At 47.0% G+C, this 20,704-nt stretch overlaps 1 protein-coding gene and 1 long non-coding RNA gene across 2 annotated transcripts; both read left to right on the top strand.

The window, feature by feature from the left end:
- Window positions 1–56: 56 nt before the first annotated feature.
- LOC118505105 lies at window positions 57–4,038 on the top strand. The gene is made up of 2 exons (XR_004905384.1): window positions 57–2,394; window positions 2,456–4,038. It is a non-coding gene; the product is annotated as an uncharacterized LOC118505105 (long non-coding RNA).
- A 13,225-nt stretch (window positions 4,039–17,263) lies between these two features.
- On the top strand, window positions 17,264–18,121 carry LOC118505097 (protein atonal-like). The gene has a single exon (XM_036040399.1). The coding sequence runs from the start codon at window positions 17,329–17,331 to the stop codon at window positions 17,926–17,928; it is 600 nt and encodes a 199-aa protein (XP_035896292.1). The 5' UTR covers window positions 17,264–17,328; the 3' UTR covers window positions 17,929–18,121.
- The last annotated feature ends 2,583 nt before the right edge of the window (window positions 18,122–20,704 follow it).

Genomic DNA, 20,704 nt, shown 5'->3' with positions numbered 1-20,704 from the left:
CAAATGGTAGCGCTGTGTATCAATCATTCGGTACATCGATAAGAAATTCCTTTTTTTGTTGGTTGGTTGGCTGGTTGGTGTTCTACACGAAGGCACCTTCTAGCGGGTCTGTTCAAACATGGTCCATGACTTTTAGGTAGAAGCGAGGGGATTGTCTTAATGGTAGCGCGGATAGAGTTTTATTGGAATGATTTCATCAAATTTTCGCCATGTTGCAATTGTTGATGACAAGCAGCGAATGCTGTGGGCCAGTTCTCTTGATCATCCTCCAAGGCCTTGTCTTTTGCGGACTCTTTGAGATGGATGAATTCTTGATTGAAATCCTGTGGCGAAATTCCTACGAATTCCATCAACACGTCCTGCTCCGTAGGCATCCTAGACGCAACATAACTTCTTGGAAACGTATCCACCCGTTTTTTCGCGATCTACTGTTCCTAGTATGATTCGCGATAAGTATCCCCAAAAATAAACCCCCCCCCACGGTAAGCTTCTTCCATTCGGTTGTGCGGATTATTGCGGCAGCCTGCTTTCGCACCTGAGCAACGGCAAAGATTATGGAATTTATGGACCATCGCTAGCGCTAAGGCTCGGTTCCCGATTTATGGTTGCCGATAGGAGTAGCTGTGCGCTATGCGCAAGGTTGATCAACTCAAGCGGGGCCCCCTTATCTTTGGGGCTTTGGTGTCTTTGCTTCACTCCTTGCATTTACCGTAGCCGTCTTGCCAGGACGGGAGCGCGTTGCACAAGCATCCGGCCAATGTTTCGTACAGCTCGGGGTCCGATAAGCTCCCTTCCAACAAAGAAGAAGAGAACCTCCAAAGTCTCCCCAGCTATTTCCACAAAAATGTGTACCTGTGCGTAGTTGCGCAATGCCATGACTGTACCCGATTTGTAATGTGGTGGACTTTCTTCTTATTCCTTACCGTAAGTGGTCATCCGCAGCAAGTAAAAACCCCGCGCGGATAATATCCCAACGAATGTTCTTGTCGCTGTCCAACACGATGTTCCTGATGTAATCCGGACGTTGCAGGACAATGCCACTAGCTTGATGTGGTTTTCTTTGTGTGTGTGTGTGTGTGTGTGTGTTAGATAGGAGGCAGAATGTATTAGTAAGCCTCGGTTTGTAAACCTGCAACTCATGGCGCAACCCTCACACATCTCACGCATCGTACGACCGTTTGTCGATAAAGTCTGCCGAAGCGTTTGATTTCGCAACGCCAAGCGTTCTATGCCAAATAAGCCAGCTTTGCTAAAACTGTCACAAACAGCAAAAGGTGGTGAAGAATTCGTATGTTTCATGCTGTTGCATCATAATCCCCCCCACAAAAAAAAAACCGGACCATAAAAAATGGTATGCTCGCCTCTCTTCGCTTGACTCTTATCGTGTGATAGTTTTCGGAAACGGAATGGGTTTGGTGACTTCGTGTGCGTGTGTACCTTACCCTCCGAGCCGAATGGGTTAGTGTATGGTGTGCGTACAAAAGATCAAAAAATCCCATATCTCCTCGCAAAGGTGATTCGTGCACGAAGGGGAGGACTAGGTGTGAAGATCGCCACGCCGGTGGTGATTGAGGTGACGTTGAGCGATTTTCCTTATCGGTGATTTCACACAGGATAGATGGGTTGGCTAGGGAGGGTTGAAGGGTCGGAACCCAGAAGAAAAAGGTGTCCGCAACGGTACACCAACGTGAACGGATTGGGTACACAACACAAACGCGCTTTGTATAAATATCGATGGCACGTTCACACCGACACTGAGTCATTTATCTGCGGTCTTCGAATCCCGGTCGCCCGGGTTCTGGTGGTGTATTGGTACCTTTTTTCGGTACGCAAGTCTCCGGCGCGATTGATAACGTATCGGGAGCCTTCTCTAGCACCACTACTACCACCACGGCCGGAAAACTGCCGTGGGCAGCCGCCATTTCGCTATCGATCAATGGTCGATTCGAGTCCCCCCGTTTTGGGACTGGCCCGTGTGATAATAACGGTGATGCGATCCTGAACCGTCCGTCCGTTGATAACGCGCGTAACGCCGTCTCTTTCTATCGGCCGTCGGAACACGAGGGCTTAGCGGCCGTATCGACTGGTGCCCGTTCGATATGATGGTCGAATGACACAAGCGACACTCGTTTATCGGTTATAAAAGCTGTGTACATTTTAAAATGCTCTTATTACCGTGGATCGCTTAGTGTGGACAGGACCGGGTGTGTTACCGGTCGGACGACCGAGTTGAGTGGTTTGCTGATGTGGCGCAAAATGGGGGTAAAAGTGTTATCATTAAGGTGAACCTGATTGTGTTCTGAAGTTCAATCTGAAGATCTGAGTGTGAGGTTTTTCGTTGGAGAATTATGGCGAGACTTGAAGATGAAGTGTGGACAGTGCTTTTGATAAGACGTGAGTGATTTAACTGCGTAAAAGATCGGACGCACGGATTGCCTAGTGATTTCTATTACAGCACAAACACACACACGTTCACGCTACGATCGTGGGTATTTTAGATCGTAGACAGACCACGTTTTCACGAGGCTCTCGGTGAGCAGGTGAGGTACGTAGCCTGTTCGGGCCACATCTGCTCCCGCCAGAGCCTTCCCGCATGCTGTCAGATCTACTTCATACCCATGAATGGTGGCGTGAAATCAGCCGTGACTCATCGAATGCCGTGGTGTCGGTACGCCCGGGTGGCCGCGAACGCGAACAAAATCACGATATGGAATAAGTGGAGTAGTGGTCTCATCGCTTAGTTTCAGAAAAGTGAGATTCTACTTCTCCGACTTAATTCATATCTAGTTGAATCAACAGAAACTGCACAACAGAAACGCACCGGAAGAGAAAACGAACCCGTGAAGAGCAGATAACACATGAGGTCTCAAAGACCCAACGCGTCTATAAATAAACGAAACAAAAAAAACTTTGTAACGCGTGTTTCCGGTCGCTTGGTTGACAACGCCCAACCCGAGCGAGCGTATGTCGACGTAAGCGTTCGGCGCCAGAAAGTAGGCAATCCGCAGAGCGCGTTCGATGGTTAGCGATGAACGCTTGGTTAACGGTTGCTTTGCGTTCAAACAAATTGTGCTTTGCAGGCGTGTTTTACAATTTTACAGGCTGTCAAAGGTAAAAACTAATTGAATATTTAAAAAGCAGCGCTTTGTTCATCGTTTTGCGTGTGAGGCAACAGATTGCGATTAGCAAGTGTGTGCCCAGCTCGCCCAAACACGTCTCCTTTGCGTGTCAAACCGACACCTAGCGTAACTTCAAATGACATGATTGAAACAATTCGCGTACGTGAACGCCGTTAACGAGCTGCAAACCATTGCATTAGAGTCATCCCCGCGAGGCTAGTGCAAGCTGAGTGAGTTAGAAGGAGTTGTTTGTTTAAAAAATTGTCGTTCGATTGACCATTCTCTCCTCGTCCTCGCGCACTCACAGCTCGCGGTGATGTAATAATGATCTGCCGAACACAAGTTACGGTTTGCCGCGGTGTTCCGATTACACGACACACATTGGGTAGCGTGCGAGATCCCTACCGGCGCTACAGGTAAAGCAAACATCGGAACGGATAAGTAATTATAGGGGTTTGCACCGCAACGCTTCGTAGTGCGATAAAAGCTAGCAGCGATCGTGCCGTCCGTAGCGGACCCGACGGGCAAGGATAACATTTTACCAATATTTCGTTACGAGAAAAATAAAAATAAACATTCCACCCGGTTTCCTTTTTCCAGTCCTTCCAGAGAGAACCCTCCAGCAGAGATTAATAACTCAGTTTTTATGGGTTCAAGGATCATCGCGGCAGAGAAAAGTTGATCATAAAGGGGTTAGTTGGACTGAAACAAGGATGGTTCGGGAAAATAGGCGCAAAAGGACGCACCAGCCAGCAGTTCGTTTGATCGCTTTCCAATCGTTTTCGAAGGGGTGTGTATCAACAAATTAGAGGCAGGTCGAGAGAGGGAAAGACTGTCGATGGAAATAAAATTTTAATACCATCGTCCTTGCAGGATTGAGACTTGATCAGGCAAGGATTCGGGGCTCTACCACCAGAAAGGATTTGTTTAGCGTTATTTACATTCGAAAGCAAAAGGAGAAATTGGTTTAATAGTCGTTCGTGACTAGGAAGGACCAAGCCCAAGGGTGGTCCTTCGAATGTCGTCGACGGATGGCGTTGCGGGCGCCGTTTAAATTACAAGGAATCGACCGCGGACCACCGTAATGGTTGTGTGAAATTGTTAATCGTTGTCGGAGGTTGTTTGTTTCGGGCGTTTTGAAGCCATATTATGATTAGATAGCGCCATTGAGCGCTTTGTAGTTGCGGTCCGATCAAAACGGGTTTGATGTCTCGATTGAATTGTCGGATAGGTTTGACCTGAATGATGACGTTCATTCATCTATATTTATTTTTATGGATTATGGTAAGAAGAAACAAATAAAACAGCGGGATGATAAATAGTAATGGGTAATAAAATAATCGCTTAATAAATGGATGTCCTGATTATTTATATTTATATTGTACAGTTGATTCTGGAGTGAAATTCATTCCCTAATTATTTTAGAAATTTTAATAATCACCATTATCCATAAAAATTAGTACCCCTTCTGTACTAAAAAGCCTACTATCAATGCCCCTAAATTGCTGCAATTCGCACTGCACAGAAAACATTAGAAATAGATCGTCTTCATAACCCATATTTCTCATGTCATATCTCGCATCTTGTTCCTCAAAAAAAGGCTGCACAGACGCCAAAAACTGTCTGCAGATAATAAACCACCGAGAGGTTGAAGAACTGCACCAACAAAAGCAAACGACCGGGTAAAGGTTGGGCGAATGCGCCGGTGTGTGGTTCAAATTTCAGATAAACTGTGTGTGGTTTAGAACGTTCAGCGGCCAAATGAGACGTCACTAATGCAGCGCTGTATATACACTCCTGTGGTCACATCGGCGGCAACCGACCGACCACAAAGACACGTACACGACACATCGCTCCTAATGTCTTGCTTGATTTATAAAATTCACATAACTCTGCGCAGGGGTGTGACCAGTGTAGACCGATTAAGAACGCTTTCGGTAGGATTTGCATTATCTTTGTATCATCAATCATTGGGAATTGGTGGTGAGCACGCGCGTGGTTGGCCGGTGTGTAATGAAGGTGAGTAGCTTTTAATCACACGTTAAATTTGTTGATGCTTTATCGTGGTTATGTTGGAGTCCGGTTGCGAGCGAGGGAGCTTAGAATCTTTCAGCAACAATGTAGCGTGGCGGTGTTTATTTGCACGCCAGAGCCCACATAATGAATGTTTGCCCACCAGCGACACTAATAACGCTTAAACCCAGCACGTGCTGCACGGAGAAGGGAGAGTGTGAGGAAGGGCAGAGGGGAAAAGGGTTGTACAGGGCACAGCACAGCACACCACAGGTGGTTTATAAGGTTAGAATATGTGAAGTAATTGGAGTTTAATGTTTGACATCGCATCGGAATCAAACGACGAGCAAAGTGCGCATGCAATTTTTTCCACCAATTTCTGATTCTTTCGTCTGCATTGTGGACTCAAGGAACATCACACACACGCACACAAAAAAACTCGCTCCATCAGGTACCTCTCGGAAGAGTCTCCCGGTGCTGTACAGAAGCAGCCAACCTCCGAAAGACAAAAACTCTCCCAGGCGCTCGTCCAGGGACTACGTACGGGTTGCACATTTGCTTCAGGGTGCGGTTACGAAAAATCGATCAAATTTCAGCTACTCCAGTACGGCACGGCCGAGGCAAGAGATAGAGCGAGAACTGTCGGGTACGGCCGAGTTGGGAAGTCTTTTCCGCTTGAGTAGCACCAGAACATAACAGAAAAAAGTGAGATGCTGTTGCTTGGTGAGGTCAAGGCGAAAGGGCACACTAGATCCGGCCAGAGTCATCGTTAGCCGAGATGACTTTGATGATTTCGTTCCTGCTGGAAAAAGGTGCATTTCCAGGAAATGGCTTGTCCGCTCACTCGTCCTGCTCGTAGCAATCCCTGCTAGTTCTACTTCTATTTCTAAGGCTACTGAGGTTCCGTTGCTAGGCATCTCCCTGCCACATGCATTACCGAACGGATCGGAACCATTTCGCAGCATGCTCTGCATCAACACCACTCTTTGACAGCTCTTACCAGCGCGGCACAAAAAAATAAGACTCCCTTGCTACCGTGAAGTCTGGCGTGTGACGACAAGACGACATTGAAAAGCATGTCGGAGCAGAAGCTTAAAACCGATAAGGACGGGATACCGATCGACGATCCGTCGATTCGCGGGTGGTCCCGATACTTCAACAACCGCACGATACGGGGCCGAGCGAATGTAAGTATCTGGCGAGAATGCACCCCGTTCCCAACATGGTCCGCTGAACGCGTTTCAACTTCAGCTCGTCATCACGACGATTCTGCTCGGTCTGCCTACGTTACAGGTGGCGAAGACGACGCTTACGCTGATGCTGGTCGGCACGATGTACTACCGGTTCTTTCATCCGCAGAAAACGGCCGAACCGAAGGCGTGAACGTGTGGGGAAAATGGGGAAAAGCCCAGGCATGATCATGCCCCAGGGTAGCCATCTGCCACTGCGTGAACGTTTGATAGTGATTTGATTTCGATCGGTCGTCCCGAACAAAAGGAAAAGGAGATCTAATAAACGTTGAAATTTGTAAAGTGCACCAAAGTGTGCCTCCACACTTAATCCGGGTCGGGGCAGAACTGTTGAGGATCTCCGGAGGATATAAACAGAGCGCTTGAGGAAGGTTAGTCTTGATGTCTGCGGACGAAGAACACAGCTTCTCGAACGAATTCTTGAGGTCTCGCTACGAGTGCTCTTGAGGTTAGCCTGCGGGGCTTTTCAGGGTGCACTCGATCGGTCGAAAGGCAGCAGCCTTGCCGGGTTCTAGGTTGTTCTTACTGCCGGACCGGTATCGTTCGATCGGATCACAGACTTTTCTGATTCACTTTCATTACGTATGCAAATGATCTAAGCCTGGGAATTGCGTGCGTGTTGTTGTGGAGCAAAATCAAACAACGCAGCATGCTTCCCGGTGTATGCAGAAGCTAAGCAAATAGCCTCCGGATAATCTGAACCGTCGTAGCCTCAAACGTGCATTTTTTGGCAGCAGGGATCAGCATGTCGCGTGCAGCCCGGCAAAAGTGTGGCGTGTTCGATAAAACTTAAGCTTCAGAATCAATTTACGCTCGCTCCATCGGCAAACTGTTTGCGTTCTAGATACGCGGCAGGCGTGCCAACATTGTTGGAATATGCCGATTCCGCCTGAAGCTGCCGCCAGTCGTTTGGAGGCCTTTTTTCGGGCAATTTTCCGAGTGGCCCAAGCACGAGAGTCGCGGCTCAAGAAGTGGGTCCGTTCGAGAAGTGGGCACACTGATACGAAGAATCAAAGAATGTGGACGAGGCCTTCTCTCTCGCTCTCTCTCTCTCTCCCCCGGGAACGGTGATGAAATTGAAGTAACCGATCGAGCCGAGATTCCATAGAGTTCAAGTAGCTCCACCGCATTCGGGACCGCGGCGGGACTCCGGGTACGTGCGGCACAAATGAAGACCGGGTCCGCGCACAGACTTAAGGAGCACTGTGCGCACCTCGGTAAGTATGTAAACGAGCACCCACTAGAGCAGGATTTCTGTTTGATTCCTTCTGCGTGGTTCGCGTCGAGCGACTTCTTCCCGTGGAGCCTCGCGCGCAGAGTGGAAGATCTTCGCTCGATTGTGATGAAGTTTCGAAATTCTTATTTTTGTTAGAATAACAATAAAAATAATCATAACAAAACCCAGGCCCAGTCTCGAGGTGCGCATGAGCACGGGAACGACCGTCACTGGATTGGTGCTTTCTTTCGGGACGGGACGATGGACGATGGTGAGGAAAGCGATTAATCATCCTGATCATCACCATCGTCTCAGCGTCGACGTTCTCATCGCCATCGTTCTCGTCGAGACTCGATTGGACGCCCTCGATCCGTGAGCCCATTCAGATTATGTAAATTCATCCCAGTCATCCGAGGGCCTCCGATGTTTGGATAACACTTTTTCGGTAGTTCCCGTTCGGTGGGCCGTTCGGATTCCTGCTCTATCGGATCGCGTCTATGCTTGCAGGCCACCGTGACGAGGCGTCAAACAATGGAACGATTTGAATGGCATCCCGATGAGCACCGCGTATTGGACGGGACGGATTCGGTGGCTCGCTACAGAAGCTGAGCACATGTCAGCGTAAGCAGCTCGTAATTGCTCCAATAAAATGATCCCTTTTGTCGTGGGGCGTGATAATTGAATTGAGAGCACCGTGTAGCATCACTCTTGGCTGGGTAGCTTCTGGAGTGCGGTGGAAGGATTAGTGTGATCGCCCCGAAGAGGCCACTCGAACGCGTGCTCTACATTTCTTATGCAGATGTAGGTTGCTACTGGTCGTTTGAGACGAATAAAAAAGGGCTTAAGACAGATTTTTCTTCTGGACACCATGCTGTCAGCACTTTCTCCTTAGTTTGAGCGTTTTTTGTTTGTATCTTATCTGTGATCTCGCGTTCAATTGTGCTTCCGGGAAGGATGCACGATACTTGATCACTTTCGACGTTCAAAGGTGATAGTGTCATCCCCGGGTTGGCGCTAGTGTGGCGGAACAAATGAGCTACCATTTGTCACTTTGATCGTTTTTTAATTCGTACATATCTGCTTCTGCGTGGCGTGATAGATCCAAGAAAAAAATGGAGAGACAAGAAAAAAAAACATACCACAAGTAACAAGGGAAAAAAGGGGTCTTCTCCAGGAAGGATGTCCTTCCTGCGCGGGTAGAATAATGTCTTCACTTTCACTTGGTGACAGGTCACCCCCGGGTGGTGTTTTGTTTTCGGTCCTCTTTGGCACTCGGGCTTGACAAATATTGCGCACCAGAGGAGAGAGGCCCGATGGGAAGTGCTAGGACAAGCCCTACAACAGGTAGAATAGGAAGCCTTTGGTGGGCTGGTACGAAGAGTGAAAGGCTGAAAAGAGAATGTGGACTCATTTTTTTCACGTAAGAGAGTTGACTAGTAGCACAGGATGTGAATAAAAAACAGAGAGAGAGAGGGAGAGAGAGAGAGAGCAAACAAGTACTTGCAGGCAGCCGTGATTAATAGGTGGAAAATATGATTTCCGCTTTTGTTTGCCTTTATGTATTCGGAAAAACTGCTCCACTCTGCGTACGGTGGCAGGATCGTCGACGGATACGATCGGGATTAATTACTGCAAGCTTGTAGCATATTTTGTAAACAGTAACGCAACGGAAGCTCGAAGTCTCGAAAAAAAACGGCCTTCTTCGATGAAACCTTTCGGCAAAGGTTACAAAGAAAAGCAAACGGAAGCGAGAACCCGTGATGGGTGCCGTGAATACCGTTACAGGCACATAGAAAGGTGAGCGTGAAATCGATTGGCAACATATCGCACTCGATTAGTGCATGAAGAAGCTGTGGTTTATGAGACGCTTCGCCTACCGGAAGTGTACCGGTTATCAGGCAAGAAGGTTTGAAGAGACCCGGGAGAAAGATACAGTTAATCATAAGTGGTTAGGGATGAGGGAAGTCATGATCGTACCATTAGTTATGTGGTGATTCCGTTGAGTTTTGGAATCCATAAGGATTTTTAAGGGCTGTAAGAGAGCTCAAACTTCCATTTCTAGTCTGATGCTGATTGATGCCTTTTATGTTGGAGATATTATTTATTGCCATCGTTAAGAGCTTTATGGGCCATACATTTTACAACCATACATCTGGTTGTTTATAGCTTTTCCGATTTAACCTGATTCTAAAAATTAAAAGGTAATGTAGATTGCATACTTTTAGGCAAATTTTTAACATCTTTTCCTTTGAACGTAGTAAATTTATTACTGTCTTTTAAGGACTTTTTCTGTAGTTATTATTAAGGTCTTTCATCTCCCCCGTAACAAGCAGCACGCGGCAAGCGCATTAGAAAATGGACAGATGTTCCGTGTGCACGCTGGCTGCTGCAGCTCGCGTTATTGCGGTTTAGGAGGAAAAAAGGAAAACCGCAACGTAAGCTTCACTTTTAATTAAAAACCAACTCAAAAAACTATCTAAAAAACTCCAATCTGTATCTAATTGAAGCAAAAACCGAGCGAACCTTGTCGCGAAGCCCTTCAAGGGTAAAACATGCTTCTTGCGTTCTGAAATTTCCTAGAACACTCGACCGAATCCACACACCACAAAAAGGGATCCACAAGCGAGGGACAGGTTTAGGATGATGGATTTTTTTTTCTTCTTTGCGTTCGTTACTGTCTCCACCAAAAAAGAAGACACAGCCAAGCAAAAAGGGGAAAAAACATCTAAATCGGCGTAAAACTGCATCATAAGTCGGCGTTCGCAGGGAGGCGCTCGAAGATCCTTGGGATCCAAATTAGAAGGCGTTAAACAAACAACTCTACGGCGTGGAGTTGCCGTCGAATTGGACTGAGCCACACACTGACGTGCTAATTAATGGGCACCGACAAGCCGCGTGAGTTATGAGTGATTCGGTTTCGCACAACCGGCGTCAGCGCTGTCGTATTAGTGGCCGTTGATGTCTTCATTTGAGGAGAACCACCACACCAGCAGCGCAACTTTGGATGGAAGAGTTTGATCGTAACTTTTTTAAAAGGAAAGTTTGTAAATTGTATCGCTCGTGATGGATGGTGCAAGGTTTCGAGGAAGAGTTTGTGTGTGTTTTTTTTTGCATGCGAATAGAAATGCTTCAACAGTGACTTCAAATGACGATCGCAGGTAGGATAGCGTGGACAATGAAAAATCGTCCGATGATGAGCGTATTATGCTGCTACATGGATCCAACGCCAAGGGAGTGCTTGCTTAAGGATCACAAACTGTCCCTTCTTAGTTAGGTCGAACGAATAAAACAACTTTTATCCTTCGACGACTAAAACACGCTTCTTTTGTGATCAATTGAGACAAATGAGTGTGCTGGTTTAGAAAGATTTATATCCCGGTTCCTGATCGCGATCCTGTACTACAAGAAAAAAATGGCTTTCGCACCTTTGCAAATTCCATTCAAGAAATTTGCTCCGCTTGTGGAAGCAAAAGCGAATCGTCTCCGGATCCGGCTTATCGAATTAAGCAAACTATAACGATCCGCTGGGCTGGGGCTGAGGTTTGGATCGACCACAGCTTCTGGACCATCTTCTGAGAATCGCATCCGGCTCGAGTTCTCACACAGGAACGAAATAACAGGCCGGGCGCAAAAACAAGACACCGATCGAATCAAGAAGCCAAAGCCCAGGCGAACGATCGTATCGATCGGTTAAGCAAAAACGGAAGTTCGGAAGCGAGAGAGAGAGAGAGGGAAAAAAACTCATGAATGAAATCGAATTTGAATGGCAAAGGAGCTGAGAGTCAGATAACCTGAGGTGGCTGGTTGTAAAAGTAAAAGTAGTGGTAATGGTCAATAAATTTACACTTTTATTGCGCGCTTTTATACCGGAAGCTGCGTCAAGGGTGTTTTTTTCTATGAGAAGGACACTGGTTTTGTCACTTGAAGGATAAGATTAGTGCGGTTTCCTCTCGATACACATCACGCCTACGAAATGGGTAAGGGAAAGGAAGCGAAAGGGCCAAGACGACGACGACGACGCTTGACTCGCTGTTCTCATGGCGCGCGAGATAAGATCGAACAGTTTGACAAGCGCCTCTGGGAATGGTTGGCCACCGGTCCCACGGGCGGCGGGTAGAATCCTTTTGTTATCCTTTCGGCTACCTGTTGTTCGAACCAATTTTCAACCAATAAAATGTTTTGGGTTAAATGAATTCACACGGACAGGTTCGTCGCTTGTGGCATCGTTGAAGTCTTTCGTTCCGTTCCGTCCGTCAAACGCTGCTCAATGAATGTTTCGTTTGCTTGGTGTTGTGATGGGATTTTCGGCATCGTTTTTTTTTAAAGAGTAAACGCCCTCGCATCGTAAAGTGTAAACAACTTCTAAGGGTACACCGCAACGCGCCCGACACATCGCGCTCTTACCGCAAATATCAAAAACGTGTCCGCGTTAGCAAATACCCGAAACCTAGTGGCAGCGGGTCTTTTGTTTTGTTCCCATCCGCCGCAACCGAGTGTGTGTGGCTTGTTGTGGGAAATAAAATCTCTATCACCGGAGGATCCCAGTTTGTGCAATTTGTGCTCGGTTTTGGACGGGACCAGAGGGATAGAGATAGAAAAGTAATATTTGTGCCTTTCGGCCAACGAAAACGTTACATTCCCATTCGAAATTGGTGGGCCGAGTAGGTTTTGGGTCGAAAGCTATAGCACTCCGGGGGTTGTGTTTTTTGAATTTTATTTTTGAAGTTGTACCGAATTGACAACATAAAAACAAGGGGGAAAAAACGCTGATCCTCACCAAAACGATCTGATCGCGTAGATTTGTTGTGGTCTATTCTTGTGCTCGCACTCTCTCTCTTTCTCTGTTTCCCTTTGAAGAAGCAACCTTTTGCCACCGAACCGGCGAACAAGTGTTGGGAAAGGAAAGTGCTAGAAACACGTACGCATCCCGTCTACAGGTAGAACAGGTAGAAAAACTGAAGAGGTGTTGCCCGGGTTGCCGGATAAAGCTAAAAAAAAGCTCCTCGGGCGCGATTCTGCACAAAACCAGACCGAAGCATTTATTCGAAAATAATTGTTTCAGCTATTGTTGTGCTCCAAAAGAAAAAATCGAAGGGTCCCGTGATTAAACTGGCTGCCCGTGATTATGTGCGTGCGAGGAAAATTATTGCGAAGCGGAAGAAAACGAGAGCACTTGAGTGTGGAGAAGTGTACTGCAGGAAGTTTGGAAATCGGAACGGAAAACTAGCCAAAGAGAGCTAGAGAGAGGCCGACTCCAATTTCGAAGGATCTCCGGAAGATCGTGGAGTGGCACATTTCAAGGACGAGCAGAAATTGATTTATAATTATAGTTTACCGATCGTGTCGTCCTCGATACAAACACGACCACTGGTCCTGGTTCTGATTTGTCAGAACCGTAATTGGAGCTATTGTTTCGCTTAATCATAGTTTATGCTTCCGAGATCCGCCCGGAAACGAATGTCAAACGAGTGGGATGATTTGAGTGGAAAATTGTGCCATTGTTCGAAGGCTCCTGGCTAGACACTTGATGCTGACTGGGCTACCGTCTGTGTACTTGAGGGCCCAAAAAACCACAACGAACTGCAGCCTCATCGAGAGCAATCTGCTCCACAGAAGACTTCGCCAGACTCATCCTAACCTAATAATGATAAAAAAAGCTGGACGCGTTTGATGCATGCACTTTTCGTGTAGTTGCGCAACAGCACATGCACAACACGTAAAAAAGCTTCCTTCACGCTTGATTTGAAAAAAAAACGACCCACAAAAAACTGATTGTTTGAACATTACTTAATTATGACCATAAATGTTAAAACCATCAAAACCGCATGCACGTTCTCGCACCTGTGTGTGGTTTTTGGAAAGGAGAAGACGCTTTGGTTTTTTTTTCGTTCCCGTACTCCAATTTTAAGCCGTTTGTTCAAGCCGCAAACTTTCAGCAGTGCGGAAAATGTCTCAAACCACACATGTACGCAACTAACGTTACCGGGTCGCTGTGTGACCATTAGTGGTGTGGGGTCTTAGAGACAGACAAGATGCAGCGAACGAACAACACCCAACAACGGCAGACAAACAAAAAAAAATGTCCCATACTCAAGATTCAGAAGTTGTAACATGAGCTTCTATCTACCCGGGGGCAACTTTTCGATGATCTCGATGCACCTTTTACACCAGGGAAGCGATTGAAAGGGATGGTAAATGGGGCGTATTGCACGAAGGAAAATTCAGTAAAAAAAGTTGACTCAAACTAAGACGCTCACAAGAAAGAAGCAATAAACAGAAAGAGAGGGAGAGAGTATGTGTGTGTGTAAAAAATAGGAACAAGCAAAATAACCTCCGAACGTTCTTAAGGTCCAACCAGCAGGATCTGACGATCGAAGACCTCCCCAACAACGGAAGATGTTGGATTTTGGAGCTTCCTTTCAGCACTGTGCCGGTGACTTCCTGCGGCACTTTTTCCCACACCAATCGGAAGCTTCAGCAGAGTGTAATTCCGCCAAGAAGCCGGAGAGAGAGAGAGAATTTCAATTTAAAAAAGCTCCGTCTTACTGTTTTTTGGGGTTATGGCAGCAATGATAGAACTTAACGTATCCCCTCAAGAACCTAGTGCTTCGTTTGCGACCCGGTGCCGAAGGTTGCTTTCCGAGAAGGTAGCGTTCTGCTCAGGGCCACGTCTAGCTAGAAACCGTTAGCGGTCGACCGCTTTTGGCGGATTCGATTACCGTGCGTTTAAGAAACAAAAAATATCTACCACGCACACCTCACGCATCTTGCGTACTTGAAATGGTGCGTATGGTTGCGTCGGATCGCTCAGGACAAGGATGTAAAAAGGTTTAGGGTATGGTGTTGAATTTTACGCTTTGCTGAAAGTGTTAGAACGTATCAAAACAAAGGCTAATCAATTAGTTTGGCAGGGAGAGATTGGGTTCGGGGTAGACCTAGAACGCACAGTACAGTGATCTTCAAAAAACGGAATCCCTGGTTGTGAGCTAGGATCGCTAGAACCCTTGAACCCTTGATATATTTAAGAGCATAAAAAGAGGCCGAGGGCAACAAAATTGCTTACCTTCAGGCGTTTTAATTTTAAAAAATGTCTTTAAAACCCTCAAAAATAACCAAAAGACATGAAATTGCATACCTTCAGGATTTATCGATCTAAGTAAGCTTATCTCCCAATCCCCAATCCCAGTTGCTCTCTTTTTCATGCTTAAGCCTAATGGTTCAACAAACAACGAACAACAAACACTCACATGCGTACTGTAGCTGTTTATGCTAATGCGAACACCGATTATCACCGAGATCTCTGGTAATTCCCACTGTTTGCAATTTGCTCTCCACTGCTTATCCCTTCTTAGCATTTTCCTTTGTGAGGCTGCTCGTCTTTCTGCCGCCCAGAACTGTACGAACCTAATGCTTCTAAGGCCGTCCGCTCGGGCCATTCGTTTGCGCAGCCTCCACCATCAAGGGTATTGAATAACATCGATCCCACCTTAATCCTTTAACCCGACCGGCGAGACATACTCGTGGGTGGCATTGCATGTCCCGGGACCGGTACTGCTGACCGACTGCCGAACCGTTCCATGAAACATTAGGGCAGGTCCCAGCAACCGTTGCAATAAATTGTCCCGGCAAAAGGGGATTGTACCAGCGTGTGAGACTATCAGATTTGCGGGACCGGAGACACCTGAGAGTTTGTTTAGGTTAAACACATTTCAAAGGTGGCGCCAGCTCAGCCCGAACATTTCACAACGGCGAGAAGGCGTTTTATTGGATTTTAATTTGTGAGCGTCTTCCTGGCTTTTGGGAACCAAGCTTTGCTACCGTGTCGTCCGGCCTTTTATCATTCTGTCGTCAGATCTCCGCCCGGTAGGATGGTAACGGCAATACAAATACTGCTGCTTCTGGAGCAGAATGTGCAACAGAGCCATAAATAAAGTTGAGACAGGGCAGCAAAGCGAAAGGCTCTCTAGGACACTCGGAGGTTGAAGTCGAGTCCTTTTCTTGTCGGGGCGGGAAGATGTACAACCAGGTTCACCTGTTCCGGTTGCGTTGTATCGGGTGGCTCTCGTCATCAAGAATTCGCCCCAGTTCGCTGACCGAACGTCTGAACCCCTGGTGACGGACAGAACAATGCGTTTGGCAGGGCGCGAGAGACCTCCTGCACGCTGTCAAAACTGCACTATGGAGACATAAAGCTGGTCGGGAAATATTATGCACCCCGCAGTCGGACGACGCACCGAACGGTTCAAATCGATAATCATAAAATTATAATCCTCTCAGTGCGTATCAATATCAAAGTATCACCACGCGGACCGAACACCGGACTGCCGGCATGCCGGCATTTGGGCCCATTTGTCTGCGAGGTCTCGAAGGGTTCTTCCTGACAGGTTCCGGTCCAATGCGCTCGAAGCAGCTTTAAAGGGAAGGGAATTTTGATTTTCCGCACCAGATAGGTGTGTGTGCGGGCAGCAGTAGCAGCGACGACGACGACGACGATCAGCACGTGCGGTTTTGCATTTTCTGCATCAAACGAACGGCACCTGTCCTGCCTGTTTCGGTGTATGTGTTCGGAGGATCACGATCTGCGAACGAAGCATTCCGTCCGATCGGTCAACATCAAAAAGGGTGTATTGCAAGGGTGCAAAAAGAAGGAGAAAAAAAAAACTGTAAGAAATAACTGCCATCCTAGTCAAAATAGGATTCGGATACTCTGTTCGGGGTTAGGGCGGAAGCCTCCGCATATTATCCTTTCCAACCGTCGAGGAGCACGTCCACCCGCAGGCAGCTTTGCCGAAAGCAAGAAATGTGAGCCATTTTTCGATTAATCCTTCCCATTGGCAGCAGGAAATTGGACGACCGGTATTTAATTTCCGCTAGCATCAACATTACTCAGCTATCAACGATCAGCAAATATTGGAAGCCGGAATTCGTCGAGTCAACGCTCCTGGAGTGCAAAAAAAATCCTGGAGCCCGCCTCCTTATTAAGAAGTTGGTTGGGGAAAGATCCAAATTAAGCCGATTTTTTGTTTTTGGTAAGCAGTCATCAAAATTCTCAGGGTCAAAGTGGAAGGATCGTTCGTGGGAACTGAGCTGCTGCTCACCACGAAAATCATTTCCACTCCGACGGATAATGCACGGAAGCTGATGAAATCTCAGCTTGGTGTGTTTACGTTTTTCGCTCGTGGGAAAGCAAAATGATTAAACAGCGTAAGGTTTGGAAATTGGAAAACAAAAACCACCACAACCACCGCTCGCCCAGTACGCGCCCGGGCGAACGCGATCAACCCTTGACCCTGCCATGACGCTTCCACGGGAGCTTCGCCGAATGCCTTGCGGGGGAACCCTTTTCGATGACTTCTGCGCAGTGGCACCGGTCGCCGGTTGAACGAGCACTCGTTGATTGGTGCAGCAGGCAGCGGCACGCGTTCAGGTTTCGGGTTTGGGGGATTTCGGGGCAGCGATCCGAAGAGCTCCGCGAAGGAAGGAAGAGAAGCATCCCGAAAAATAACAAACCAAGCCGAACGGTTCCCTTTCCAGCAGCCTCGAGGCAGTGTTTGGTGCTCAAGTGCGGTTCGTTTGTATGGTCGAACGGTCGAGCATACACGAACCCGAACACAGACCCGAACAGTGCGCAGGTTGTCTGAGTATAAAAAGGCTCGGAAGATTCGAAAAGTCAGATCAGTTCTAGAGAGGTTCTCGTTAAGACAGGGGTGAAAAACAGAAACGCTTCAGCATGAGTGCGACCGACGTGTACAACTTTCAGCAGAGTTTTCCATCTTACTACGGACAGCAGTACGCATCAGTCAGTGCGTCATCGTTCGAACAGAGCAGACTGGAGAGCTACTTCAACGGACACAGCTACCCGAGTTCACAAGCCACCAGTGGAGCGTTTCTGGAGACGGAGCACACCGATATCTTCCTGCAACGGCCAGAACTTTACTGTTCCTCCAGTGCCATCGCCAGCAGCGACAATGGAAGTCCAACGTCCACGAGCTACGAGGATCCTCAGCTGCGTCTGCTTCAAAGTCTTACCTCAGAAGATAGTAGCAGCAGCAGTAGTGCCGGATCGGAGTGTGACATCCCTGTGACACTGGCTTCAGTTCCAACGAACATCAAAATCAAGCGTGGCAGTGTCGTACCGACGGTTGTGAGGAAAAAGCGTCGTCTGGCTGCGAATGCTCGCGAACGGAAGCGGATGAAGGGATTGAACGAGGCGTTCGACCGACTGCGCCAATATCTGCCCTCGCTGGGCAATGATCGGCAGCTGTCCAAACACGAAACACTACAGATGGCACAATCGTACATTAGTGCACTGGCGGAGCTGTTGGACTAGAGCGACAGAGGACGTGGTGGCGCTTATCCCAGTGTGTGTCCGTGTGCGTGAGTGGCTGACTGAAGGATGCAATAGTTAACTTATTTGTTTGTTTATTTATGATCGGTTAAGTTACGTCTGTACATAAACGGGAAAGATGTTTTTAATGTTAAATAGAAGATCGAAATTGTGAAAAGAAATGGAATTGAATGTTTTGTTTATTACTAAGAAGCTTGAAAGAAATATTTCGTACGACTTTTGGTATATTATTTCCTTTTGAAGTAGTTTTGAAATTATATTTTAAATACATTATGTTTTATAAGAATTTTATAATTTTTTACATATTTTGTTTTCTTTTCTATATTGTATTTGATGACTTTAGTTTAATTCTCTTATTAGTTTTCCTGTTTGTTGTCAGTTGCCAGTTCTTTGATCTAAGTTGTTTGTGAGATTTTTTTTTAAAGATTAGACTTCTCATTGTATATCTTATGTTTTTCTATCGATTCTACTCATCTTAATGAGTTACTAACTTACAGTTGACGTTTTCTTATTTTTCTTCTGCTTCTTTCTTAGCACTACAGCCTCGAGAGATCTCGGCTTGTCATTTCTAGCTTTCTGTGACTTGATTTTACCCGTAGTATAGTAGTCAGCCTTACGTACGGGGAGACGATCAGGATGGGATTTGAACCCCGGTCCTGCCGTTATCGTCGTTGCGGTCCGGTGGCCTCATTAATTTTATTTTAATTTTTTACATTACTCGCTGCTTGTAAGGGGAGTGGTAGAAGAAAATTGGTAGAAGAATTAAATTATGTTAAAAGTGTTATGGACAATCATATAAAAATACTTTAAAGAAATAAAGTAAAAGATAGCTTAAAACGTCCCGATATAATAAAACTCTGCCTAAACAAGCTCATGAACCCTTGCATAAGATTCTATTGTTTCATCTTGCTCTTGTGCCCACACGCTCGACCCAGTCCTCCAGAATAATCTCCAGAAGCACGCAAGGTGTCATAACGATTCTTCATTCTGCCAAATAAAGGGACTTTCGTTAGAGTGCCCTCCATAAGGACTTCCCGATCCCGACATCCCTCAGGCCTTACGCACGTGGGTGTGATACGTTCGTGGGCAGATTTTTTAACAAAACAAACATCACGTAACGTATGGCCCGACTTGTTGCCGCACATATGCGCACACACAAAAAGGGTCCGTAATAGATGGCAAAGCCGACCGACCGAGTTCTAGGCAGCATGGATAAGATAAGCATGCCGCCATCATCAGGTAGATCAGGCTCGGGCACAAGAATCGTTTTGCCAAATGGTGCTGGTCCGAAGTCGCTGCATCGGTGCCATGTGGAAACACTGGAACTAATGTGACGTAAAGCCGTTCGCAGATGCTTGACGTAGGAAGATTGCAAGGAGTGCACCGCTCGCAAGGATGCTGATAGCTACGGTGCGATCGTACAGCAATCAAAATGATTTCCATTCCATGAAAACGCAACGCGCACAACACATAGACCTTGCGCCTCAAAAATCTGTCGGTACCGGGCGTGTGTGTGTGTGTGTGTGAGCAGGCGCAGGCACGAGACAGGCACTTAATTTGAGCGTGATCGTGCCCTAACCACACTCGGGGGCTTTGGCGTGCGGCGAGTTTAGCGAATGGACGAACAAAATCACCGAAAATTAGTTCCATAATTTACTGGCACGCAAAAGAAGCATCATCAGGGCGGTTGGTTGGTTTTTCGAGTACTTGGAAACGCTGCAAGGTATCCGGCGAGGATAAGCCAGACTGTCCTGGAGGAGGGGGATCGGGTCGTGGATCCGAAGGAAGGTGCGAGGAGTCTGTTACCTCCTTTCGCTTGAAACGCAATAGAAGCTTACGGCCGGAAGTGACCATCAAGGGCAAGGAAGAAACAGGAACCGTTCGGCGAACGTCTTCCTCCACAACTTCCACGCGCGCGCGGACGCCTTTTGTCAACTTGTCCGGAGTTCCTATATCGACAGCATAAGGCGTCACTTGCTCATCGGCTGTTTTTTGGGGTGTCCGTTGTAGTGCACATCCCTGCTACATCCGAAATGGCAACATATGTTGCCCTTCGGATCCTTTCCTTGTCCTGTGTTAGTGTTTGTTGCCGAGTGTAAGGAGGGAAGATGTCTTGGAGATGTCGGTAGCAGGGGAAAAAAAACGTAACTTGTAAGGAAAAGCGTCTCAATTCTTCTGCACACTTCCTCTACGGTAGGATCCGATCGTTTGATCCCTTCTCGTTCTCCCACTCTCCGCTTTCTATTCGTTGTGCGGTTTTGCCCACGCTCTGACAGTGGCTGTGGCTTTCCAACTGACTCGCAACTCCCTTAGAAAACGGAGCAGGGAAAACAGAATGGAAAACAGAAAGGGAAAAAAGTGTATCGAAGCACCACTAGCACTGAATCACAAGGAAGAGGACTCTTGTTACGGTCGTGTATGGGTGTGTTTGTGTTAGTTGGACGATCGCCTCTCTAGGGCTGCCCGGTGTGTCCGAAGAACCTTACGCTTGGTTGCGTTCCTTGTAAGGCTATGTCGATGTTAATTGTATTGTGTTACCGACGCGTGTGCCAGTCGCGTGGCATGTCCAGACCAAACGGTGATGGTAGGAACAGTTTAGCATAAATTCGAGGATCGTTATAAAGTTGGAGTCTTATGCTTCTTAATATTCAATATACTCTTTAGCCTTAGAGAGAATATTGCTCATCATATAATAAAGGTCTTTGCAAGAGGACAATTTATAGGACCTCTAGTAGTCTAGACTCTGTCTCAAAATCTC

Source organism: Anopheles stephensi, chromosome 2 (genome assembly GCF_013141755.1).
Source record: "Anopheles stephensi strain Indian chromosome 2, UCI_ANSTEP_V1.0, whole genome shotgun sequence".
NCBI classification, from domain to species: Eukaryota; Metazoa; Arthropoda; class Insecta; order Diptera; family Culicidae; genus Anopheles; species Anopheles stephensi.
This window is presented reverse-complemented; position numbering and strand designations above follow the sequence as displayed.

Coding starts and splice junctions, on each gene's coding strand:
- LOC118505097 (XM_036040399.1), top strand. CDS start 17,329: ATGAGTGCGACCGACGTGTACAACTTTCAGCAGAGTTTTCCATCTTAC.